At 39.4% G+C, this 26,765-nt stretch overlaps 1 protein-coding gene across 3 annotated transcripts in view; it reads right to left on the reverse strand.

Moving 5' to 3' along the window:
* Window positions 1-592: 592 nt before the first annotated feature.
* The window catches only part of dop1a (DOP1 leucine zipper like protein A), a 28,357-nt gene continuing 2,184 nt past the window's right edge, over window positions 593-26,765 (reverse strand). Inside the window, exons 5-38 of one of the 3 annotated variants that reach the window (XM_077216870.1) lie at window positions 25,922-26,111; window positions 25,693-25,791; window positions 25,347-25,446; window positions 24,267-24,349; window positions 22,149-22,263; window positions 21,934-22,054; window positions 21,690-21,809; window positions 21,502-21,613; window positions 21,114-21,143; window positions 20,326-20,559; window positions 14,780-15,326; window positions 14,169-14,440; window positions 13,935-14,087; window positions 13,730-13,830; window positions 13,345-13,610; window positions 11,142-13,239; window positions 10,686-10,797; window positions 10,255-10,437; window positions 10,021-10,146; window positions 9,808-9,942; window positions 9,635-9,690; window positions 9,435-9,539; window positions 6,215-6,281; window positions 5,801-5,945; window positions 5,591-5,670; window positions 5,220-5,329; window positions 4,917-5,066; window positions 4,751-4,812; window positions 4,470-4,622; window positions 3,349-3,485; window positions 3,083-3,138; window positions 2,798-2,962; window positions 1,854-1,983; window positions 593-1,183 (exon numbers count right to left, since the gene is read on the reverse strand). In XM_077216870.1, the coding sequence (XP_077072985.1) occupies window positions 881-1,183; window positions 1,854-1,983; window positions 2,798-2,962; window positions 3,083-3,138; window positions 3,349-3,485; window positions 4,470-4,622; window positions 4,751-4,812; window positions 4,917-5,066; window positions 5,220-5,329; window positions 5,591-5,670; window positions 5,801-5,945; window positions 6,215-6,281; window positions 9,435-9,539; window positions 9,635-9,690; window positions 9,808-9,942; window positions 10,021-10,146; window positions 10,255-10,437; window positions 10,686-10,797; window positions 11,142-13,239; window positions 13,345-13,610; window positions 13,730-13,830; window positions 13,935-14,087; window positions 14,169-14,440; window positions 14,780-15,326; window positions 20,326-20,559; window positions 21,114-21,143; window positions 21,502-21,613; window positions 21,690-21,809; window positions 21,934-22,054; window positions 22,149-22,263; window positions 24,267-24,349; window positions 25,347-25,446; window positions 25,693-25,791; window positions 25,922-26,111 (6,916 nt within the window). In that variant the 3' untranslated portion in view covers window positions 593-880. Of the gene's footprint in view, window positions 1,184-1,853; window positions 1,984-2,797; window positions 2,963-3,082; window positions 3,139-3,348; window positions 3,486-4,469; window positions 4,623-4,750; window positions 4,813-4,916; window positions 5,067-5,219; window positions 5,330-5,590; window positions 5,671-5,800; window positions 5,946-6,214; window positions 6,282-9,434; window positions 9,540-9,634; window positions 9,691-9,807; window positions 9,943-10,020; window positions 10,147-10,254; window positions 10,438-10,685; window positions 10,798-11,141; window positions 13,240-13,344; window positions 13,611-13,729; window positions 13,831-13,934; window positions 14,088-14,168; window positions 14,441-14,779; window positions 15,327-20,325; window positions 20,560-21,113; window positions 21,144-21,501; window positions 21,614-21,689; window positions 21,810-21,933; window positions 22,055-22,148; window positions 22,264-24,266; window positions 24,377-25,346; window positions 25,447-25,692; window positions 25,792-25,921; window positions 26,112-26,765 lie in introns of all 3 variants that reach the window. The other 2 variants (XM_077216860.1, XM_077216879.1) reach the window with 2 other exon arrangements.

Here is a 26,765-nt window from a genome sequence, read left to right on the forward strand (position 1 = left end):
TCCAATAGATAAAATTCGTCTCCCATTAATTTGTAATGCAGTAGATTTTGACATTTTTTTTCAGGACCATTTTACCTTTTCGAATCATGTCCATGATTTTTTTTTTTTTTTTTTTTTGGGTTCACACAGTAAGTGGCAATACCATTTCCAAGTTTCGTACCATTTAAAAAATAAAAAAAAGCACCAGAGGGTTAAATAATACATAATATACTTACATCATTTTAATGGTGGTTTTCATTCATTTTACAAATTCATAATCCCCCCATTCGATTATGGCTGTACTTTAGTTCAATTAGATCATCCTTTAAAGAAGAAAAACAGCTGTAGTGAAGCATGTGGATTGGAACATGTCTGTTTATTTCCTATCCGTCTGTCTGACTCTGCTATGCAATGTTTTTTCATTATGGCTTTGATCATTTTTAAAGCGACATTACTTTTAACTATCCGCATATATGCATTTTTACACAAAATGTTTTTGTTGACTATTGAAATCTAATCCAAAAGGAAATAAATATTAGTGCAAGTTTGATTAGTTAGTTATGGACATGAGGTCTGTTACAAGCCTTTCTGTGGATAACGAAATCCAAAAATGTTTTAAATTCACATGATAGGTCCCTTTTATTAGGCAATTCACCACAATATGCAATGGCACAGTATCATCATACTATCCTATGGGCTCAAAAAATTAAAGAAATCATCACAGCTGGCCATATTTACATTAAAATAATTTAAATGAAATAGTATAGCTTTTGGGGGAAAATACATTAATTAGAAAAGCAAAAAAATTTACAAACTTCTTTTTTTTTGTTCTCTTTCATTTTTTTAAAAGGTGAGGTGTTAGTGTTTTTGCTCAGTAGCTTCACTTTTTGTTCATGTCAGGTCACGTTTTGATGAGTCCCTCAAGGAAGTCCTTCTCAACCATTTCCTCAATGTTCTGTCTGGCCCGGCTCCAGAAGACTTTCTGGCTCTCCAACTTCCCATCCTTGCTAGGGAAAGGGCCGTCTCTGGGAGTTGGGCTGTGATATGGTCCTGAGCGGCTGTTGCCTTTACTGCTGAACACCTGGCTGAGAAGGTTGAAGAAAGGGAGGAGCTGCTCCATGCTGCGGATCACATAAAGGGTGAGCAGGAGCTGTCCGGGCTCCCAGGACAAAGTGCGTGTGGAGCAGTCTTCCTCTGGATTTTTCTAGAGTTAATGGAGAAATTCCCATGAGGGTAATGAACATCCTAGGCTTAGGAGCATTAGCAAATCTACTGAATAGTCTATAAATGTTATAGGTCCTATGCTAATCATGTGGAATGAACCTCTATTAAAATAAGATTTCCATTGATTAATCCTAAAAGTGATGAAAAGTGTAGGTCTCCTTTGTTGGTTTCACGTTGAAAGGGTGTTAGTTGTGACTATTTCGATCTGGTGACTTCGTTCACACATTTTTGTTTAGCTCATGGGCAACATTTAAAAACAGCATGACCACCTGTAGTGGGATATCTACTCACCTTCAGATAAAAGTTTATATTTTTCACATTTTTACAATATTTGGATGGGACTTAGAGGTTTTAAAAAAAATGCTAAGTGCTAAGTGTTAGGATTTTACATTAATGTTGAATTTATGAATTTTCCAATTAAATTTTATGAATTACATTTTTACATTTGTCATAATCAGGCATTACATTTGGCATTATACAACATAATTTTACAAAGAATATGAGAGAATAAATGTTTTACAAATTCGGCTAAAAGGAGCGGCGGGGCGGGGGGAGGTCTATTTGGGTCCTAATGAGATGTAAAATAGCAATACATAAATTCTTTTAAGGGTTAATTACATATTGTGGTGACTGTTTTGTGGTCGTATTACCTTGGCCCTTTTTCTCAGCAGCTTGGCCAGTCTGACAACATAAGGCTTGAACTCTCTCTGATGGGTTCCCTGTCTGCGGACCTCCAGGCCAGAGTCATCCGAGGCTTCAGGGACAAAAGCCCAGCGATACCTGTGGCACAGTGTATTATTATTTCCTTCAAATTAAATATGCTCAATATTTGTAATTAATTGTATCAATGAAGAAGACTGATATAATGTAAAAGGATGAATAGTTATCACAGCTTGGAACAGAAGGGCTTTGCACACTTGAAATAGTTAACCATGGGTCATTCTAAACTCTGGGTAAACAGAGATTATCACGTTTCACACTGCTCATGATTTAGAGTTAACAGTTAATCCTGGGTAATCATAAATTGCACTGTACATTCCTAAACCCTGTGTTAATGTCCTTATTTGCATATTTGCCGTGTCAGTGTAATTTCTATCGACAAAAGCAGCATGCGACGCGTTTAGACTTTTTAACTATAATGGCAAGAATGAAATGAAACAGCCTTTTCTTCACTCCATGTATTTTCCATCACCATTTCTCAAACACAGTGTTTCTGTGACTGTCCAAACCATGTGAGTATGAGGCAAGCAATTGGGTGTATGTTGCTAAGCATCTAGCCATAACATTCTAACACCACAATTTCACACTACAAGTTTGGCACTGCAATGCAGTGTTACCGCAAGAGCGGTTTGTGAGCGGTTTGTGAGTGGTTTTACTTTGGGTAAAAAGCGGTGCTAACCTCACTTTTAAATTACAAGTGTGAAATGTTCCTCTATCCATGGTTAAAAGTAGTATTTAGAACAACGATAACGTGGGGTTAAGTGCAGTGTGAGAAGCCCTAGAAAGCCCAAAAAATATATAACTAGCTTATTCAAATGACTTCCTTCCTTGTACTAAAATACATTTCAAACATTTAATGTGTAAAAACACCCACATCTGGAACTGAGGCAGACTCTCGGAGGGCAGAGCGAGGGCCAGGTCCAGCAGCTTGCAGGCAGACAGGTAGAGGTTGAGCCAGCGCTGGCTGTTGTAGGAGGTAGAGAAGCCATTGCCCCCCGAGTATGTTGTCTCAAGCCCTGCAACCGAGGGACCTGAGGTCCTGGAGAGAGGCCAAAGACCACATTCATCAGTGTTCAGCATGTACAAATCACCTATAGGTCTTAAATGAAGCCTTTACATATCTTTAACAAAAGATAAAACAGATTTGATAAATGGATACCTGGTGATGTCCTCATCTGCAGTGAGTTCTTGTTCCATAAGTAAGAACACCTGAACCTGTGGGAAGAAACAAACAAGCTTAATGAACATGGCTGATTCTAATAGAATGAGACAAAAAAGCTCTAACAAATAACTATTCCCGTCCAGGTTCTCCCTAGGAAGGAACTTCTGTTATTTCACCATCAAGGCCAAGAGCCTACTGATTTGTGAGATATTGCTTGTGAATATTTGTAATATGTAAATGTATGAGGTGTGTCATATCCTCACCAACTCAGTGATCATAGTGGGCCAGAGTGAGGTCAGGTGCTGGGGGGACATGCGCAGTAGCAGCACTCTGAAGAAGAGGAAGACCTGAGCATGGAGGATGGGCACTTGAGGGAGTCGTAGGCTCTCCACAAGACGCTCTGAAACGACATTGTGTGAAATGTTAAGGACTGTGTACAGAGTTGAAAAAATCTTATTGACAGCGGTAGCTTTTTCTCTGAAATATAAGAGCAACAAATACAGCAGAACAAACTGTGAGCTGTCATCTATTCACGTGCAGCGTGACTCATGAGAAACTGTTGAATTCTTATCCTTCAATAGTATTTATAGCTTCTAACGTTAAACAGGTAGTGTGACTATGCGGAACGATTACCTCAAAAATGTTCACTGGTGTGCAGGTGTGAAGGGTATTTAAGTGTAATACATATACCTCTCTCGCTATTGCTCACATGCAGAGTGCTGTTTGAAAGTTGGCATAGGTTTTAGACTAGCCCTGATTTAGAGCTTCTTATGGGCGCTAGATTACTAGGCTGAATTGGAAAGTCCCAAGCCCTTGATCACTTGGAAACCTTAATAGAACCGATTTATTATTTACATTATATTGTTTAGTTATTTTTTCTAATTAATTAGTTTGATTCACAATTCTATATGCCTATATGTATGCTTGTGCTGTTGGAGAAAATCTATAAAATTACACAGACTAATAAAATATCAATACAATAACCTTATAAGTTAAGAGTTAATAGGCAATTAATAGATTAAACCTATTAAGTGCGATATACTGTGGCGTTACAATCGTGTTGCATTGTCACCTCGCTCCCTCAGTCAAGGGTCTGTCGAGGGTCTGTCCATATAAGCTTTCCTCGTTCACTTGAGGAACTGGAACTCACTTCAAATTGGAGATGAAGAAGAGGTCAGGGAAGTTTGCAAGTGTGTGTCTAAAAGCGAAGTGGATCGCAACCCTAGAAACTTAAAGGCAAGTGTTTTGTGGCAGGTTGGAACTAAAATTCAGGACATTTACACCCCAATTATTATTATTCAGGATTTTACACCCCTGAGTTTGAAATCAATGGATTTTTGTTTAGGTGCTCTTACGTAGCATGTCTGTTAGTGTCTGCGTGTACCTTGAATGTCTGGCAAATACTTCTGGTATTGGTCCACCTCACTGCTGTAGATGGTGAAGGCCAGTCGTTTGAGTAGCATGGCTCTCTGCTCAAGCTCTGCATCTCGATTGGTGAAAAGACTCAGAGAGCTGCTCTGAGCCACGGCAACTCGGGCTGCACATATACAAAATGTTAGCAAGTTCCTCTCAACACTCACACACAAAAAAAAACAACTGTGTTAATGATAGAGCAATAAGATGGGCGAAGTTTGAAGGCCCACTTAGTAGAAATGGAAGACTCACTCATCAGGTCTCTGAATGTGGTTTTGTCATGAGTCATCAGGTGGTCTATGATTGCTCTCCAGCTGAAAGAGAGAGATGTGGTCAACTAGAGGTCACATTGCTCTGTGAGTGTCAGTAAAACCACTGCGACGAGGAGAAAGGACATGTTGTGCTGTACAGGACTCACTGGCTGACGCAAGAGGAGTCCATCTGGAAAAATGTATGGTCCATAAAAAGGTCGAAAGCTTCTTTCTTCCAGGCTCTCCGGGTGTACTGATATCCACTGAGGCTGCTCAACAGCTGGATACATGCACGATAACTGGGGGCATTGTGAGCACTGGTAAAAAGAAGACAGAGAAGTTCTTGATCCCTATAATAACTTTCAATTACACAATCCAAGACACTGAAGCAGCTTCAGCAACTTTGTGTCCGATAATTTTGTCAATTCCTCATCTTGTGTCACCAGTGTTGGATTTTGAAGACTAAATACCTATGGTTGCGCAGGTAGGGCACAACATAATGCATGAGGTTGACCAGCAGAGGAATCACTCTCTCCTTCTCATCACTGTAGAAGACCATATCTAATAGATGAGCCAGTACCTGCAAAGACACCCATGAGCACAATAATTAAATTCACAGAAAGCCAATCAATACAACAATGTAAAAAAAGTGCAAAAATATAGAGATGAGTAGGGCAGGGCAGAGCACGACCTCTAGTGACCTGTGAATGTTCTTGGTGTGCTTGATACCAATGCAAAATTCTAATTTACAAATGATATCTGCTGCACCGGTTGCAGTAGATTTGGGCTTGTTATATATTTAAAGAAGGAAAAGAGTGTGCATGTGACATTCTGTGTTTACCTCAGCCAGCAAAGTGAGGGCGTGAACACTGTACACAGATGGAGTGAAGCTGGAGGCTTCAATCACTGTGAGCATTAGATCTGAAACATACATAAATACTGTTAGTGAAAGACACGCCATACCCTCATGGTCATGGAGCTGTGCATGCTAACAGGGGTCAATGTACATGGGCTATACCTTATATAAACACAGACACACAGAGTCTCTGACCTTCTACATCTGCCTCCAGACTGGCTCCCTCCACCATGATTTGAGGGGAAGGTTTGACCTCCAGGTTTCTCCTCAACCATGTGGTCTGTTCTAAGGATGAGCCTGCAATCGTTCCAATAGCCTCTACGATTTTATGGGTCACATCCTGGAAAATCATGGTTTTATGATTTAATGTGAACATTTAAAATGAGACATGTAAAAGAAACAGCTGACAATGACACTAAAGTACTATGGCATTACCATCTGTTTCAATGTTTACCACAGTATTATAGAATTGCCATATTTATATAATGTGGTATTAGCATGTGGTAGTGAAATACATGTTATTACCATGGTATAATGTCCAAAAAACAGTAACAAAAATATGATACTTGGATGTAACGGTGGAGAGTGTTGTAATGAGGGAAAGGTCACCTGAAGCTCTCGCTGGTCCTTCTTGCTTTCCAGGGTGGGATTCTTTAGGATAAACTCATTCAACACTCTAAAGAAAACATAATGAATTCCTGATTCTGTAATCTACAGCTTTCAAAAAGTCGGAATCGTAAACACCTCTGATTGCCTATTGTGCTCACGCGCTCATCAAATATGTCTGTGATTACAGATGCTCCGATCAGCATTTTTGGGGCCGATCACCAATTACCAAAATCATGATCTGTCGATTGCCGATCACTGCCGATCACAGAATGGCAGGGCAATGGGAATCTTTTATCTATAATCTAGCAGTTTGCACCACTTGTAGAAATGAAACTAACTATGAATTAATTTTTTTGTAAAAAAAGACTGTAGAAATAGGCTACAGTCAAGATCTTGAAGAACCACCAAGTGTTTATTTAATTGTATTAAGAAAACGAGATAACTTCAGGCTACTGTAGGCCATCTTTTGCAAATAAGGTAGAGTAACAAAATTATTCCAAACAAAGAGGGGTCAGGCAGACCAACACATTAGATCAGCTTAATGGGATGGGATCAAGTTACACTTAGGCATACTTGTAAATTGTTGCCTCTTCATACACTGACTACATTTAATAATTGGCAGCAAAATGTAAAACTTTTTACACCCAAACTGGCTACTGCCATAAGGGACAAAACTATGGGAAGTTTTTAATGTCATTATCATGATTCATAATAATTAGGTTAATAAGCAGGTTAGCAGGTGACGGAACCCTTTATCCTCCACAACGGATAGAGGTTGTTTGTCAAGGCAAATGAATTCCATAATTCTGAACTTGATGTCTTTCCACCTCTTACTATCCCTGCTGTATGGTTCACGTCGTTTAAAGGTATCACTTACAGTCGGCTGATCGAGCGATGGGGTTGTTGGCTGGTTTAGTTTCTCATACTCGACATATTCAGTTGTTGTATGGCGTTTTCGAAGATGCCTAATCATGTTAGTGGTGTTAAAATGCTGTTGGTGGCTTCCACCTCGAGGGATTTCAGCACGACATACATTGCAAATGGCTAATTTTACATCTTTGTCGGACACTTTGAAAAACTTCCAGATGGGAGAAGGAGAACTCATGTTGCCACTGGCAAGCTCCGTTCTGCTGTTGTGTGCCGATGCGCCGCGCATACAGGTGAAAAAAAGTTGCGCGTGTAATTTACGTCACATGATCCGCTTTTTTGAACGAGGCTTTTGGGGTTCGCCGATCAAGCTATTTTTTGCCAATATCGGCCAATCAATAGGAGCATCACTATCTGTGATTGGCTACAATGATCAGCGGTTCAAAAACATGTTGTAAATATACATCAATGACGCTTTTCACAGAGCACTTACACAGATACACACGGTAGCGTTTAAGAGCAGTCGTCTATCAGGGGTGGGCGATACTGCAAAATTCGGTATCGATCCGATACCAAGTAAATACAGGGCCAGTATCGCCGATATCGATACCAATACTTTTTTAATTTTAAAAGCATGCACTTGAACTTACATGCACTTTCCTGTGCTAGAGCAGTGTGTCATGATTTATGAGGTGAATGCATCATTAATATGCTAAATCTGAAGACGTTTTCATGACCACTAAATATTTTGTGATTTGTGCTCTCAACTCGCCTGTAATTAGTCAGTGACTTTTACCAAACTACCCTAATTATAGTAATGCACTATTGTACACTAGCCTACTGTTCAAAAGTTTGGGGGCTGTACGATTTTTAATTCTCTTCTGCATTTATCTGATCAAAAATACAGTAAAAACTATAATATTATTACAATTTAACATGGGCTATTCTGTCATTTATTCCTGTGATCAAAGCTGAATTTTCAGCATCATTACTCCAGTCTTCATGATCCTTCATGATGAGAATTCATTTTAATATGCTGATTTGCTGCTCAAGAAACATTTCTTGCTATTATCAATGTTCAAAACAGTTTAATGTTTTTGTGGAAACCAAATAATTTTGCATAAAATGTATCATGATGAACAAAGTTGAAAGAACAGCATTTATATGAAATAGTTTTTTTTTTAATAAAAAAAACCCCTGTAAAACCCTTGACTGTCACTTTCGATCAATTTAATGCATCGATCCTTTGTTGAATAAAAATATTATTTCATTTAACAAATCTTACTGACGTCAACATTTTGAACCATTATGTAAACTTTTAATTTGTTTATTGCAAAATAACTCCCGATTATTTCTCTGTCATCTAAGCAAGGCTTCGCTTCCCAAACGCACTGAGACAGAAGCACCAGCATCGAACGCTCTCTGTGATTTATTGGTTTCGTCTTGTATCCAGATGACTAGGAGAAATAGTTCTACCCTACACAAGTATTCGCTAACATTCGCTTATTTTTAAACTTAGAAGCTTTTTTTACGCACTGAATTGCGTTCTAAATTAATAAAAATTACTGGTAAAAAAAACACATTTGGATCGATATTTTTATGTGAGGATCGATCCTTTTCTATACCACGTCAGTATCGAAAGTATCGATACTTCAGGATCGATCCGCCCACCCCTAGCGTCTATCGGCGGAGCGGTCCTCTGATAAAAGGCTGCTTGTGCTTTCAAACGCTCTCCCACTCCTGTTTTTTAAAACACTTTCAAACACTTCCCGCCAATCACAGACATATCCGATGAGAACAATGGGCAATCACAGGTGTTTACGATTCTGCTCAACATCGTTCAAAGTGTAAAAATTTTAAAATTTCAGGACCGACTTGGTACTGAAGTCGGTACCTTTTGACAACTCTAATGTAATCATATAAGTTGATTTACTTATTTATTACTCATCAATTCAACAGCAAACACTAATTTCATGTAAAAATGTAAATAATCATAACAATACTTTCTGAAAACAATATAGAAAAATACAGCAATTATATAAGCTCTTAATCCCAGGAGGAATCTTTTTTTTTTTAAAGTCTATTAATAAACTTAATCAGTAAAACATTGCCTAATATAATTTAATCCAGGCCATTCCAATGAAATATGCTTGATAGCTAATGAAGTCTTTCAAAAGTATTGCCTATTTTATAAACAAAAACAAACTTTTCATTTATGACAAGGTTCACTTTGTTACTGGACACATTCATTCCATTATATTTGCCACCATTTGTCTTATATGTAAAACCTCTAAATGAATGTAATTTTGAAATGAAAGCATGGCTGTCCTAGGATTTGAGAAAAATAACTTACCCTAGAATGAGGAACTGTCCTGGAGCAGGCAGACTGAGCTGTACAGAGTCCTTCAGCAATGCCAAGAGTGATGGCCAGCTATCAACCAGACTAGACACTGGGATACTAATAGAGACGAGACAAGGGCAGTGAGACAGAGAAATTTAAAGAATACCTTTGGGATATAATCTGATATTACTGTAGTTGGTCAGTTCACTTACCTCTGCACATAGGCATAGAAAAACTGAAGCATGCAGACCTCCAGGGAAAGATTCTTCTGTAAAATTAAGAAAGGCAAAGGGGAGTCTTAAATCTGCCTGCAAAACCAACAGCAGTAATTGACAGAGACTGGAGTAGAATTATGGGAGTTGTCAAGGTATATTTGTAACTATACCTTCTCTTTGGCGATGGCTGGGGGCTGCTTGAGGACTTCCTTCACTGTCTGTATCACAGTCTCAGTTCGCATGGCACTTACTGAACGAACAAGTTCCACAAGGAGAAGTTGTTCCTCACTAGCTGTGGAAATTACCTAAAATACAGACCAATGTATTTGTTTTTGTAGTCCCAGGGTACAAACCTAATAGGTTACTTCCAGTGTTGTTCATACCTTGTTCCTGGATGGAGTTTTAACTTGCTTCCTTTCATTCCACACATAAGCAATAGCAGCCATGAAGTGAGCTCCATGATTCATTGAGATTGGGCCCAGCAGCTCTAGAATTTGCTGCCTGAGATTCTGTGAACAAGCAGTAAAAAGTTTGTTAACCTAGCACCTGGACTACTCTCAGGACCAAAGCATAGTCACTACATGTCTTAAGACACAAGTCCACTCTCCTCACAGTACCTTTGTGGATCCTAGGTTGATGTTGGAGGTGGAGCAGGCAGAGGCTGCAGCTGGCTTGTCAGAACTATCAGCCAGATAAAGGACACCCCACAGCAGGGTTACGGAGGACATGATGGTGTGTAAGATGGAGAGAATGCCTGCACGTGCCTCTGCAAGGTGCTTCTGATCTACATTCACCTGAAGCTGAGAATTACATGCACATAAGCATTAAAAAAAATCATACTAATTCAAAAATTACACCTAAGCATTGATTACAATTGGGGAAAAAACGGACACCTATTGCATTAATATTATATATCCATTTATTATAGATTAATAATAATAATAGTAATTATTATTAAATTGTTCTCACCATTTATTCACTTTTTTAATGTATCCATTATCTTAAGCGTTAGAAAGATAACAAGCATGAAAAACATTAGCTCCCTCACCTGGTGATATTGTGATGTTGGGTCTAGCAGACAATAATGGATTATGGCTGTCATTCCTTCTAGTACAGTTAGAATCAGGTCAGGAGGGATACACAATGCCATCCACTGGGGCCTAGAAATTTACACACAGAAAATTGGCTTTCCCCTCATAAACAAAGCCCTGCTTCAAATGTTTATGTTATTTATTTTAATTTATATTCCCTAAAGTGATTTTTAAAAGAACGCCTTGACATTTTTAGGGCAATAACTGAAGAACTGATGGTGAACAGTGCCCTCTTGTGGATATAAATTAATTACAATCACATGACCTATCACTTTGTGGTTGCGGTGTGTGATCTGTTTGTGATTATACTTAAAATCAACAATTTGAAAATTTCAATACAAACAGCTCTGTGAACTACTGTGCTTTGCTGTATGGCCCTGTTTCTCTGCTACATAACCGAATTGGTCCAGTACCTTGTGTCCGAGAGGCCCGTCTCGTAGCGGTATTGCTGGATAAGGTTGTCAAGGTTTTTGCACAGCTGAAGAGTAACAGATGCAACTACTCGCCGAAGCACTTTTCTCATGTATGGCAAAGTGGCTGTGATAAGGCCAATCCACTGTGGGTGCATCTTGCATGCATGATGCTGATGCAGGGCTCGGATCACAGCACAAAGAAACATGCCCTGAGCTGTAATGGGTTGCCCATGCAGATATTGCAAGGAAGTCATAGGTTGTTGTGGGTTGACATGCTCTACCTCGCCCCCAATCAGCTCAAAACCAGCCCCGGGACCATTTGGTATGCAACTAGACCCAGTTGACCCCGGACCTCCCTCTCCACCCTCATCCACTGGGATCATCACACGGTGCTCCAACACCACCAGGCTCTGAAGCAAACGCAAAAGTTGTGACTGTATTGCGCTGCAGTTGTCCAACTGGTCCTCTGACAGATTGATGACGCTGTCCTCTGAAAGCCCCTCCTCAACTGCAGAGACATTAGTGCCGCGGTCACGGTGTTCATGCCACTTCTGTACACTAAATATGGTGGAAAGCAAACAGTGTAGCACTACTTTCTGCACCTTGCATTTGGACAAAACGTCACAAATAAAGCTTGCAAAGCCCTTGGCTGAGCCCCCAGTGACCTTGGAAAGCTCGCTGAAGAGCAACGTCAACACCTCCACGCTTGTCAGTTGCATGGCATGGTTGCCTGCCAGGTCCTGTGAGGTGGCGGCCACATGGGCAGAGTAATAGCTGCGTAGAAAATAGAGGCAAAGGGAGATTATAATCTCCAGGAACATGGCACTTCGGAACGAGTGAGAGTGCGAGTCCTGCGGGATGGGGCAGTAGAAGTCCTTGCCCATGACAGAGACACGATGACGTGCTAGCAAGTTCTGCAGAAGAGAGAGCTGTGGGGTGTATGTGTTGTTTATGCTGGTGGTGGAGATGGCGCTCACAAATCCTGGAGGTGAAGCACGTAGCATGGCTGCAATGGCAGAGAGCGCATGCAGAGTCCGAGAGGAGTCATATAGCTGAAGATAGAGCAGCACATGCTGGTATAGGGGATGGATGTTAAAACGAGGTGACCCAGAAGTGCGAGATCCTCCCACCCCACTAGCAGCCCCACCGCTGGGTGAACCTGTGTCACTTTCAATCTCAGAAACTTCCCCTTCCCCACAGCTGTACCAGTTCTCCAAGTCAAGACTGTCACCAAAGAAGATGCTGGGTGGGCGGCTCTTCTCAGCCTGGTTGGTTTTGCGTCTATCATCATCTTTCCTCTTGACCTTCTTGATTTTAGGCTTGGCCCCTGGGGATTTGTCCACCAGACGCTCCATAATCTTGCCCTTTAGGCTGAGCTGTGTGCTGCTGTGACTACGCTTGCGGTGCTGGTCATCTACCTGGAGACTCTGCTCTGTGGCAGCACTGCCACCGCTGTCTGGCAGTGTAATGATAGAAGGGGAGGAGCTATGCCGAGCAATGCCTTCCCGATGCTCCTCTTCCCCTAAAGCATCAATTGAGGCCACAGCCAGGAACCCCAAGGTTCCCCCTGCAACAAATTCTGGGAGCGTTCTAGGTTGGGTGTTGGAAAAGGGAGCAAGGGTGATGCATGGCCCATTAGAGGTATCAGTGGATGAGTTAGAACTGTCAGAGTCTGTCTGAATCCAGGCATCAGGAGATGATGGTGTCTCAGAGGACTCTTTCTCCTCCATTTGCACCACTCGGTCTACTAGCTCAAAAAGCACAGCAGAAACTGCCTTGTGCAAGGACTCCTCCTCTGACGAAACAGATTGACAAAGCACAGGATCAGATATATTAACAGTGCTACCACCTCCCTCCAGTTCATCAAAGCTGCCATTGTCTATAGTGGAGGACTGAGAGCCACTTGAATCTGAGCTCTGATGCTCCCCCTGCTGATCAGGAGGTTGATATTCACCACACAGCTGCAGGTTCTCGCAACTAAGGCTCAAGAGAGAAAGATTGTCACTCAAAGGGTTGACTGTCAGGCTAAAGGGTTCCATATCATCCAAAGGGAGGCATCTGCCACACGCTGGGCCATTACCTGATATCTGGCAATAATCTGCAGAGGAGACAAAAATCAAATTAGACAGCAAATATTTATTTTGGTTAAAAATGAAAAAAGCAGATGATATATCTATCTAGATTACTAGATGAACCCTCTTACTTTCAGTATAGCACATATCCCTCATGTAAATTGGCTCAGAGGACTCTTGTTCCGTTGGGTTAGGAAAGATCGGGGTCCAGTGACGCTGTGCTTGAACCCTCTGTATGGAGACACGGTGAGTTTTAGGGTGCAGCAGCAAAAGCAGTAGAGGTTCAAGAACACGAGCTATGTCATGTCTCTGCAAAACCTGGTTCAACCAGGCCCTGCCAACAGCACTTGCAGAGCCGTCCCAATAACTGAGGCTGTCTAACATGATAAACAGAGACCTACAAGAGGAAGAGAATGGTGAGGCGATTTAACAATTAATGAAATTGTTTTGAGATGATTCTCCAAGTCATACTTGTTTGGTATAATTAGACTTCATCTCCCATAGAAGTGATGTTACCTGTCAAAGGTCCGATTGAAAGGGGAGGACTTGGTTATATTCAAGTCTCTGGTTAGGTGCCAAAGAACTGAGAATTTTACATGAGCCTCCAGGCGTATTCTCTAAAATAAAATTGGCAATATGTGAAAATATTTCTGTGCATGTATAACCGTGCAATTCTATGCCACTTGTTTGTGGGGTGTCTGTGCATGCATGTATGACTGACCCTGTCTCGATGCATGAGCTGCTGGCTAATGACATCTTCACAAATGCTGGGGGAGGGAGCCAAATTATGAAGCTGGTAAAAGAGTTCCACACTGCGCTTGTGGTGCTGGGGGGTCTCCTCTCCCAACTGATCCCATAAGATAAGGGCTACACTCTACGGGAGAAAAGTGAGAAGGTAATCAAGATAGAAGGAGAGACTTCAAGAGAATTAAAACAAGTAAGAAATAATGCAAACCTTGAAGAAACCTGTTTTCTCAGCAATGTATTTCAAGATACCCGGTGTGAGTGGTGGTCGAATCACCACTGCAACACGCCCCTGGCTTGGACTCATTGGCTGGCCCGAGTCTGGACTTGCCACGCGCTCAGCTGTCACCATAGCTACAGACTGTGTGAGTCCGACAAGGTCCATGACAAGTGAGATAGCTACTGCTTGAATACTGAAATCAGCAGCTGTACAGCATGCATCCATCAGGGTCTGAAGCCACACCGCTGGCTGAACACTCTCACCTGTCAAGAATTGGCACAACACAAATATGTGACATAGAAGGATTTCAAGTGTGAAACAAACTATGTATTTACATAAATTACCCTCATTAAATGTCCCCAAATACCTTTGTATTCAATTTATTAATTCAATGTGCTATCAGGTATGCAAGGGTTGTATATTAAAGCAATACTAATACTTATTTCTTAGTTATGATTAAAGGCAGCAGAGGCAGTCAAGGATAACAATGTCCAGCAGGATTTGTGATAACAAGGTCACAACTTAGAGAAAGGTTACTAACCGGCTGACCTGTGACCTTTGGTACATTAAGTTAAGAAATGTGAGCAGAAGGTCATTTTTACCTGCCTGCTCCTCTCTAGTGGGCGAGGACTTCAGGTTACCCTCAGCAATGTAGACTGGAAAACTGGAGCACTCCAAGAAGAGCTGGCAGGCAGCAGTGAATGCAGCCAGACACTTCATTTGCACAGAAGACTCCTCAAAACCACTTGTCCATCTCTTATCAGCCACCACTGTTAGAGAGTCCATCTCTGCATTGCAGGTCTTCCCTTTTTCTGCCTGACCACCTGGGGTGATGTAAAGCCTCACTAGGCAAGAAAGGAACTGCTGGAAATGTTCAAGGCAGCACTGCATCACTGGCTTGTCCTGGGGCTTGCTGTGGGATGAACTATTAAGCCCAGATTTGGGTTTAGTTTTGGGTTGGACAGGTACATCTTCAGGGATGCAGGAATCATACACGGATTGTTGCATCTTATTAGGTTGCTCCCCTCGTTCAGCCTCGTACTGGATGAAGTCAGTAAATCCACTCTCTGACAATCGGCTGCTGGAAGCATTCTCGCCATCATCAAATACATCAGTGCTGCCAGCGGCTTCAAGGGTGACTGGTAGGGTCTGAGCAAGATTGGGAATGAAAAAGATTATTTCTCTCCAGGATGGCATATAAAACACAGTGTCTCCTGACTCTACTGTACAAACCCCTAATTTTAACATTAAATTTAATATTCAACAATAATATTGATCTGCCTGCATTGAGACCATTATATGAGAAATGAACAGAGCTGAACGATGACATCACGGTTTACTCCAGAGCAGCTATATATAAATGAACAAAATTAATAACTTTTTTACAACAAAATGAAACATCACTGAACTTACTTGAGCTGGACAGTGATGCTATTTTCTTCTGGAAACAAACTTTTTTGCATTATTTTCCTGTTATCTCTGTAAAGCTGCTTTAAAACAATCTGCACTGTAAAAAACGCTAAATAAATAAATAAATGTAAAAGTATTTTTAGAGGTGGTGCTTGTAGTTAGCATGCTGACAACGTGTTGTCCTTCACTGTTTAAATGGTAAAACAATTGCCATTCAAAAAGTAACAATTTAAAATTTAACCCCTTTAAAGCACTGGAACTACAGCCAAACACATTCAGACATACATCTTTGACCATTGGGTAGGCCTTGACATTAATGCTTGTCTGCTTCTCCCGGACAAACGGGATTTTTAAAGGGGCAAGTGAAAGAGAATTTTACTTGACCAAACCAACAAGTAGTCTAATTAAAACATTAATAACAACATCTAGGGAAGCAAGAAATTTGAGAATTATTCTGATTTTATTTTATTCGGTGTAAACGGCCACTGATAATAGATTTATTGACAGTAACAAGGTCATGCCAGTCTGTGTGAGAAAGTCTCTTGTGGGAAAATCAAAACAAATGAGTGCAACAGCACATAAAAAGAAACTCACAGAAACAGTACAAATTCTAAAGTTTTTTATATTCATAACATATGTAGTTAAGCAATATCACGTGACCAAGAGTCATGCTTTCTCTCTAAAAGCGATTTCTGATGCAGCTCTATTTCCTCTGCAGTGAAAAGATGGATTTTGCTGATTGTGATTTCATTTGGTAACGGACTTTTTAGTGTCTTATTATCCTAACTGAATTCACTGATAAAACGTTGACATGAAAGAGAACACATTTAATAGGGCTAGGAAAAAACTACCTTTTTAAATATAAGATATGAATATAAAAATGATAGAACACTGCAAATTATTTTGAAGCAATATTCTCATCAAGTCCTTTTTTCTTTCCAGACAATAAACTTTTTTACTTAGACAAGTGAATGACCGATTTACTTGTTTGAAGGGCAAGTACATAACGAGGGTTAACGTCGAGCCCTGCTGTGTTACATCTGGTGCAGTTTTTAAATCCCGTCACAAGCCCTACATTAAGACAGTACAATAAGTTTGAAGTACTTCAACTCGAAACCACTGAATTTGGTTCCATTATGGTGAGCTCTATCTAGCTGTTTTTGAATACAACAATGCATCTTGTAGCCACATCTGATACGGGTCAAGTGAGACCTAAACCAGTCTAATCATATAGAGCTTTCTTCAGGTTGACTGTTCAAGCATTCCACCAAGTCGATTTTAACAATATGTGGTTTTTCTAATCCCTTTTTGCATAATGTCGATAATATTATATTGTTATATTATCATAGTGACTGTAAGGCTGCAAGGAATTCCATGGTTGTCAAATTTGAGGCCATTTCTTGTGCAAAACATAGCTCTCTCAGTCCTACACTTTAACATGAACCCCTTCGCCTCAAGCTGTGGGTTGGCAATAACACATTCAGACATCCACAACTCAGTGGTTTCTATCATAGAACTGTGTAGCAGCGCAGAGCCAGACTCAGGTGGCAAGCAGTGCGCTGCATGAGCCCCGAAAGAGGGAAAGGCGAGAGCTTGAAAGGTTGAAGGCCGTGTTCACCTGAGTGAAAATGACAGACTCTTGGGCCTCAGAGGCTAGACTGGGCTCCCACTAGAGAGAGGAACTCAGCTGTGCATGAACGTCTCATCCCTATTCCCTTGGTTACCCTCCCTGCATGTGGGCACCATCCAGGGAGTCTAGCACAATTCCGATAAAGCTTCACTTACGATAGAGACACGTAGTCCCAGTAAGGTAGCAAACAGGTCATGGGGGCGCACACATACACACACACCCTAACAAACTCATGTCTGGGCCAATGAAGGAGGACCATCCTGTCTACTGGACCCAGAGCAGGGAGTCAGTGAAGGAATGTACAGTGGGAGACACACACCATCAGGCAGAAGAATGGTTGTTTCCAGGCCAGTGCTTGTATGGCAATCAGGCCATATTGGCTTGACTTTAACAGACTAATGCTGTAGGGACTGCTTTCAAAGACTTCAAAACAATTAAAAGACATTCTAAGTTGACAGAGTACTGTTGATATTGGCAGTTAAATAAAGTGCTGAGTGATGTACAAAGTGAGAGAAGAAAGAGAGTACATTTCACAGCTGAACTGTTAAGTTAAGATACTTTTTAATCTACACTACATATTCCCTATGTGGAATGCCTAAAAAATTGTACATGAAGCACAGGGCAGAGATGAGAGTAACAGATTTTGTGTTTCAGACTGGAGGTCGGTCTCTGTGCAATGATGCCAATCAATGTGTTTTCATAGTTGGGCTTGAATCAAAGCTTTTAAAAGCCACTAAAATTCAAATAAGATTATCTTACTTTCATTTGATTTATTTAATAGCTTGTTTTCACATGACGTCACGTCACTGCGTTGCCATGGCGATACATACAGATGGAGGGCAGGAAGTGATTTTCTATATTTAGGAATCACTATAACAAACTCAAAATGCCTATGTTTTGCGTCGTTTATGGTAGCTCAAATCGATCAAACCACGAGGAGTTTTTATCGTGTGCCAAAATTTGTTGTTCATAAGGGGGGGAAATACCAGAAATTGACGGAAAAACATCGGAAAAATTGCCTTGCAAACCTACGTCTGCGGTCGGGAGGAGCCGAATGGGAAAATGCCCGTGTGTGTCAGTGATCACTTCGTCAAAGCTGAGTTAATACAGCTTGTGTGTCTGCTTGTGCAACGTACCAGTCTTTGAACTTTGTAAAGTCAAAGTATGTCTGTGAGACGAGGTAGTTGCTGATATCTACCGCCTCAATGGCAGGCAAATCTTTCAATTCAGTTGAAAATCGGTCCTCTTCATAATGTAAGTATCATGTCCAACATATGTTTAGATTTTTTGTTTATATATTTCTCTTGTAATAGCATCTAAAGTAGTACAGTACGGACTTTCCTCCATCTCATCCATTGCGTTCTTCACTTCCTGCCCTCCATCTGAATTTCGCGCGTCAACACAGTCACGTGACTGCAAACAACCTATCAGTTACCAAGGGCAGCCTATATAATTGACATTTACATATAAATAAAAAAAACAACTTTGAATATTCATTTGTATTCAAATGTTTACTAGAAGCTTACAGAAATTACATAAAATTTAGCTGAAGGTAGCAATTATCGGGGCCAAGCACAAAGAACACGATACATCATGCCAACATGTCTGGGAGCATCAGACCAACTAAAACAAAGAGCAATTAAAGACATTTAAAGATTATTTTAGGCAAAGTGGCTAAAAAAAAAAGGATAAATACAGCCACCAGTAATTTGATCTAATGGTTTATCACTTTCGACCAATAGGTGGTGCTGTGACCAAAATGGTGTGTTCAGAGTGAGGTGACAATGACACATGCAACATTTGGTGTCAATATGCCAAAGCATGCAGAGATACAGCCTTAAGAGTCGTTTTGTTATCATGCCTCAGCTTTGTTGCTGCGGTATACAAAAAGGGTTTCGTCTATTGACAAAAATCTATAACTTTTTGTCGGCACAGTCTGAAGATGATCTGACTTGAATTTGGTGAAAATCAGACAAACGCTCTAGGAGGAGTTTGAAAAAATAGGTTTTTAAAGAAAATCAAAATGGCGGACAGGAAGTTTGGCCGACTATGCCAAAATTGGTATCTATGTTCTAGGCATGAGCCAAGAAATCTATTAAGATCATTATCATAGGATAATTTGATCAAAAGTGATTAGCATTTTTGGAAATTCTATTGTAACTTTTGACCACAAGGTAGTACTGTCACTAAACTTTCATTGTTCGGGAACGTTTTGACAATTGACTTGAGTTCCATAACTTTTTGTCGACATGAAAATGACCTGGTCCAATTTTTGTGAAAATTGGAGCAACGGCTTAGGAGGAGTTTGAAAAAGTAGGTTTTTCAAAAAAATTCTAAATGGCAGACAAATTTTCATGACGGAGAATGAGGCAATAGTAATTTTGTTTTTAGCCCTTACAGTTCAAAAGTTATTAGCACAAATGTGAGTGCAAATTTGCACAATTGGTGGCACTAGAGGGACTTGAGGCTCCAAATTTACTATGGTGACAGACTGTCCTCTATCTGTGTGTCAAATTTCATAACTTTCCCGCAAGCGGTTCTATGGGCTCCCATAGACTTCCTGAGTGGAAACGGAATAATAATAATAATAACACCAACAATTACAATAGGTACCTACGGTGCTTGGCCCCTAATAAAGGAGGTCTACCTGTTAGCTGCAGGCAACATACATCTTTGAATTTCCAGTCATTTGATTGTAATGGAAATTTGTTCTCTATTTGTTTTTCATGACATTCTAAGGAAATATTATCCATTCCTGGAAATATTTTAATTCTTTATTATATTTATATATATATATATTTTTTTTTTCTTTTTTTTTTTTCGTAGGAACCCTGACAATTTTTCAAGGTAGCACTCAAAAAAATAGCCACTTCTAACTGATCAAGCATTGAGCTGAGCATAACTAGAAAAAGAGAAAAAACATTTTATTGAATGTCTTTCCTAAGCTTGTTTGTTCCCAATTTTTCCATGGCTGTGTAGACCCTGCATATATTCTTAAGCTTATAATGTTCAGTTAAAAATGTGACCTACATATAAAGTCAGTCATTTATCTGGTTTTGAGTATTTATTCACAGAACATGTTTGAATCATTTGATTGTCTGCTCTCACCATTTTCTCATCTTTGTCTCTAGAGGAAGGTATAGTTGCGGCAGAGGACCGACCAGAGGGCAGTGCAAGGGGCGACACCAGAGGGGGCTGGACTTTGCTGAGGATCTTCGAGCAGAGGCGCAGACAGTGGGTGAGCTCTCTGAGGCCCAGAGCCTGCAGGTGTGTGGTAAGAGCAGAAACCATCCGCAGCAGCAACTGAGGTAGATGCTCTGTCTGGATCTCAATGTATGTCTCCTAGAGAGAAAAAGAGACACAGAGAGATATTGAGGGAGGCTCACTTCCTTGTCACTATTAAGACAGCTGGAGGTCCATTCCTGCATCACAGTCAGTGATATACATTAAGAGTATTGCTTAACAAAACTGAAAAACATAAGAGCCTTTTAGGCTTTATGTGTGGTGTAAAAGTGAGTAACAAGTAACAATTTTAATTGGTGAGCTCATGCAAGTTTATGGTTATACCTTCCGCAACATCCATAGATAAACATGATGAGTGTTTATTTTAAATAATTATATAAATGTAAAATGTTAGATATAATATAACAATAAATATAATTTAATACAGCAAATAGGCCTTTTTTATAACTCCGCTTGTCTGTTTCACGGCATTCAAGATCAGAAGGTGTAAGTGGTGTGAAGCTGAGTGGCGTTTATTTTTTCAAAGCGAGCAAGGAACAGGAAATGGAAAGCCTGGAGATTACAGACCGTTAATGGATGTTTCTGGAAAGGTAGCCAAAAAATTAGAGTGAAGTGGAGGTAAGGTGAAGAGGCAAGTAAGAGCAGTACTGTACCTGGCAGATAACCCTCATGCTTCTAGTAGGCTTCGAGGGAAACAAAAGAGAGCAGAGATTTTCAGACAGACAGAAGCGAGCAGTGAAGAGGCCAGAAAACACTTCAGAAACCCTGATTGGAAGGCCAAAATGATCTCTGAATCTTCAACATGGACATCAACACACACATAAAAAATTTGGACATGTAGAAAATGTCTAAACTATGAGGCTAAGACAAACCAAGTGTCACTAAAATGTTGAAGTAGTTTAGTTGCGTATAACTAAAGAGGTAGAAACATCAATGGAGATTAGACCAACTAAAATAGTAATTTCTAGCTGGCAAAAAGTCACCAGGGAACTGAACATTTCAATATCTAAATTATCATATCCAAGTGTAAAGTTTACGAACCAAAGATACAATGTCCAACAAGAAGTCCACCAGCTCACAGAACTCAACCAATGAGCGTGTTGATGTCTCAGAGCTCATAGTCTGTCCAGTGGTATGAATGCTCTGAGTCCACCTATAAAAAGAGAATGAGGTCAAGCAAGAATGGACCAAAAATGCATTATATTTTTCACCCATTATGCTACACACACCTACAACACTCCTCAAACCAGTATGCAATATAGTCCCACATGTAGTAGGGCTCAAATGAGTTAAACAAGAGGTTGGCGGTTTTAATGAGCTCTGCTGTTTTCTTGTTTTCTCTGAGTTTGCTGAAAAAGCAACACAAAAGAAAAAGTTGAAAATATTGCCATTGAAAATATTGAAATATTTGTAAGAACTGCATAATTGTAAAAAAAAAAAAAAAAACATTAGTGAGAGAAAAGAAGTGCGGACCTGCTAAGTTGAGTTTGGTCTTTGCTGAAGGGGTTTTGGTTCTGAAGGTCCAACTCAGCACGGCACTGAGTGTGCAGGGTGCGAAACACTTCAATCAGAACATCCTCTAAGATTGCTGGCCCTAAATAAAGTGGACAAAAAAGTATCAAGGCAATTCCAAACTCTCTTTGTGTGAGTCTAAGCATACCACAGAAATCATGTAGTAATGGCTGTACCCAGCTCAGGCTTGTCGAGAAGGCTGATGAGAATGCGAAACGGCTTTAAGTCGTGCATCAGGATGCTCTCCTCCTCCCCTCCTCTAGCCTTCCCCTGCAAGATCCCCACCATGGCCTACAAACACATACAGACACATTTAGGGATGCACAGACAAATACAATTCTCACCAGTAATGATAAATACCTGAAGTTAAATGGCTGATATCAAACATACTATTTTGTATAAATTGATATAAAATTATAAAAAGTAAAAAGTATAATAACATTATAAATGTATATAATGTTCAATATGAAAAACATTCAGTGTATTCGTTTTGAGCTTTGCTAAAGATTACATTTAACAGTGTTATTTATTAAATTATTAGAGTTTTTAGAGTTCAAAAGTAGCGACAGATCCTTTTTTCCATATAATGACTTACATCAGAGAGTAAAACATTGAAAAAGAAAAAAAATGCAATGTGGGGTTCATTTCTCTTTGTAGATTGGATTTTGGGCATGAATGTGAGCTAGTAGGGGCGGTGGAGGGGGGATGGGGTTAAAGGGATAGTTCACCCAAAAATTAAAATTAGCCCATGATTTACTCGCCCTCAAGTCATCCTAGGTGTGACATTCTTCTTAATACATACAATCGGATTTATATTAAGAAATATCTTGGCTCTTCCAAGCTTTATAAATTGCATTGAATTGCTGTTTCTGTTTTAAAGTCCATTAAAGTGCATCTATCCATCATAAAAGTGGTCCATACGGCTCCGGAGGGGTTGCGCTTTGGGCACAAGTAGACTGCGTATGGCCGTTTGGCCGGAAGCTAGATTTTACTTTTTAATGTGTCAAATATGAATATTTTTCTTACACGAACGCATCGCTTCGCTTCAGAAGGACTTTATTAACCCCCCGGAGCCGTGTGGAGCACTTTTATGATGGATAGATGCACATTTATGGACTTCGAAACAGAAACAACAATTCACTGCCATTATAAAGCTTCGAAGAGCAAGGACATTTTTTCAAGGAAACCCCAATTTTATTAATCTGAAAGAAGAATGTCAAATACACCTAGGATGAGGGCTAATTAAAATTTTTTGGGTGAACTATCTCTTTAAGTATCAAAATGATTGGAGAAGTCCGGCATACATCACCAAAGAGAAGTTTTTACCCGGAAGATATTCTGAATAAAATTATGAGCTTAAAAAATAAATAAATAAGTAAGATGATGACAAAATACACGATGAGATATATAACATGCATTTACATAATAAAAAAAATAGGGTGAATTTTCATTTCATGCTGATTAACTTTAAGTGAGCGTTAGATGATGGAAAAGGTAATCTAAATGTAACTAAAGTACTTAAGATGGATCTTTCCTCAGCATTACCCTTGACAAGGAGAATTCCCTCCATTATACTGTGTAGGCCTTTGCAAGTGAGTATTTCCGCTCTTTAGGGATTTCCGCTATTTCACACTTGGTCTAACGCATGGCTGCACAGACAGAGGAACAGACGGTCCCTGCAATAACCTACTTCCCAAACAAGCGAGATCCAACAAGTGGCCCAAACCAGATGGCACGCAATCAAACAATTCCCCTTCCAATAAAACAGAGAGGAAAATGCCAAAAACAAAACTTCCCCTGCTGCAAGCCCAAACTCAACCCCCAGGGGTACCAGGACATTTTAAAAGCATGATCCTGAGAGGCTCTGTCTGTGCATGCATTGGGACCAGTGTCTCATTGCAAGCTAAACCATGCATACAGACCACATGGAAAAAAGTGAAGACAGACTGGCTTATTAGCAAAATGTGTGCATGCACCTGTGCGCCACTGCAGACATAACAGAAACGGTTTTATCCTACAACAAAAGCAAACTAAAAAAAAATAAAGAGATCTTTTGAAGTTTCTATGTTGCTTTTAATTTCTCTGTCAGGAAATGTTTGTTTAGAATACTGTGAACAGCAGAGATTTCTGATGTCCCATTGATGCTCAAAGTCCAAAACAACAAAATGAGTCGCATCAATCAATCTTTTTCACATAAAACAGAATTTGGATGCTGCATTCCAAAACATATGTGAAGTTCTCACTGTACTATGTCACTGTGGACTTCATTTTCTGCTTTGAACGTTTGACCTTACCTGAATGAGCATGTCCTTGGAATAAGTGTTGAAGTAGTGTGTGACCTGTTCTTCTGGATTACTGAGTCGGGTGCTACGAGGGCCTGCTTGCACACCATTGTTATCAAAGCCTGAAAACACCATCAAGCACACAATTAGAACATGGAGTTAATAGATATTACGTTTTCCAAAACCATTTTAATGACTTGCAGAGATACAAGGAAATAAATGAGGAAGTGTTCATGAAAATATGATAAGAGGCTACTTATAGTTGTCACTGTGTTCATGACATACAAACTTACCGCAATGTTCATCCACAGCATATGGACAGCAAGTAAGAAACAAAATCAGGTCAACCAAAACACTTAACAAACACGCAGGCCATTTAAGAATCATCTTACCAATCTGTCTGAACTGGTAATGTGTGATATGGTTCTTATGAAAAGATGAGAAATCAGAGGGGAATCTGAACATTAAAACAATTGTTTCTAATCTTTGGTCCATTTTATAAAGCTTAAAAATAAAATGCTTTACCACTACAAAACTTAAGCAAATTTATGCTGTTTTTATGACGTTGTAAAATTAAGTACAGCATTCACAACTAGTTAGTTATGATGTTTTTTTTATTTTGTCTTTAGTAAGCAAATCAGCTAATTTGTTTTTAGTGCTAATGTACACTACCTTTCAAAAGTTTGGTGTCAGCAGGTTACACTTTATTTTAAGGTGTCTTTGTTACGCGGCATTTATACATTTAAGTACTGAATAATATTCAGTAACTACATGTACTTACTATAGGGTTAGGATTTGGTTTGGTTTAGGGTTAGTTGCATGCAATTATGCATAATTAATAGTTATTACTATAACTACATGTAACATATGTAACAATGACACTGTAAAATAAGGTGTTGCTGAAATGAACACTTTTATTCAGCAAGGATGCATTAAATAGGTAAAACATGACATTAAAGACATTTACAATGTAACAAAATATTTCTAAGAAAAATTAGAAGATTTCTTAGATTTCTTTGAAAATGGGAACAAAACTTAAAAGGCTGGACACTGCACAGCATACAGTTTGTACTTTAGGTGTGGATATCTCACCCAGCAGCCAAGCATAAAGTCTACGGTTCAGGGACATGTCTCTTCGTAGAACAACATGAAGTGCTGCAGACAGAATCCTGATCATGTCTGGACGTGTAGCCTGAAATGAACAGTATAGAGTGTATTTCGTCTTATTCCTTTATTTCTGTCAAAAACGTTACACTAACTTTTCTATTTTTGTGACAAGAAAATAATCAAATCTACAAATATATGTGGTAAAGGTGGACAGGTGACTCTGCCACCTGAGATGCAACACAAGAAGGTCTTTCACAGCTGAATTTCAGAGAGAAATATAAGAAATATTCCTATTATTGGGGTAAAATAAAAACATTGCCAGTTTTGTTACCTGACTCATGTGGAAGGGAAAGCAGAAGAGGATAAGATCTAGGGTGCTTCTCTGCACTAACACACTGGAATCCTGAACAGATGTGCTGACTGCTTCCACCTTAAAAAAACATGAAACCATGATGTAAATAAATGTTCCCTGTGGTATCCAATAAAACCATTTCTACATTGTGATTCATTCATTTTTAAAGGCTGTTTTGCTTGCATTTTGCCACTATTGATCAGTGTACCATCAGTTCGATGTCACTGCCGATGATGTACAGCTGGTCCTCCATTGATAGTTTTCGGTTAAGGTGTAGTAGGACGAAGGACACTCCAGGCAAACGCACAGAAGGGCTGGTTAGGATGCTCCCCCACAGGGCACTGTAGAAGGCCGGCTGCTCCACAGCTGCTGCCACCTTTTCAAGCAGGGTATTGGTCCTATTGTTTTTATTTATTGGTATTAGTCGATATTGTAAATACATGTATACACACACACACACATATAAATATCTCAGCTGATATTGGATATTTAATTGTGCATGCTCATTAGCTCTATTAATACATTAATATCACCTTCATCTAACGCTTAATCTTTTTAAAACGCTAATAATTTAATAACATTGTAAATTTCTAAATGAATGTCCATGCATATGCATTTGAAATAATTGATTTTAGTTTTAGCGTTAATTTATTTATTTATTATTTTTTAAGAACATATAATATGCACTGCTGTTCAAAAGTTTGTCAGTAAGATTTTTTAAAGAAACATTTTTATTTTAGCAAGGATGCATTAAATTGATCAAAATGACAGTAAAGACATTTACATTGTTAAAAAAACATTTAAAATAAAGGCAATTTTTGAATTAACAAAGAATCCTTTAAAAAAATTATTTATAAATATTAAGCAACACAAATGTTTTCAACATTGAAAATAATAAGAAATTCCAAGGAATAAATGAAAATTTAATTTTAAATTGCAATAATATTTCACAATATTACTGTTACTGTACTAATATAATAGTAGTAGTAATATAAACAGTAGTATACATATTTAATAAACATGAAACAAGTACATTCTAGATTTAAAAACTT

This window comes from Siphateles boraxobius, unplaced genomic scaffold (assembly GCF_051911475.1).
Source record: "Siphateles boraxobius isolate OS27281-9 unplaced genomic scaffold, OSU_SipBor_1 12, whole genome shotgun sequence".
Taxonomy (NCBI): domain Eukaryota; kingdom Metazoa; phylum Chordata; class Actinopteri; order Cypriniformes; family Leuciscidae; genus Siphateles; species Siphateles boraxobius.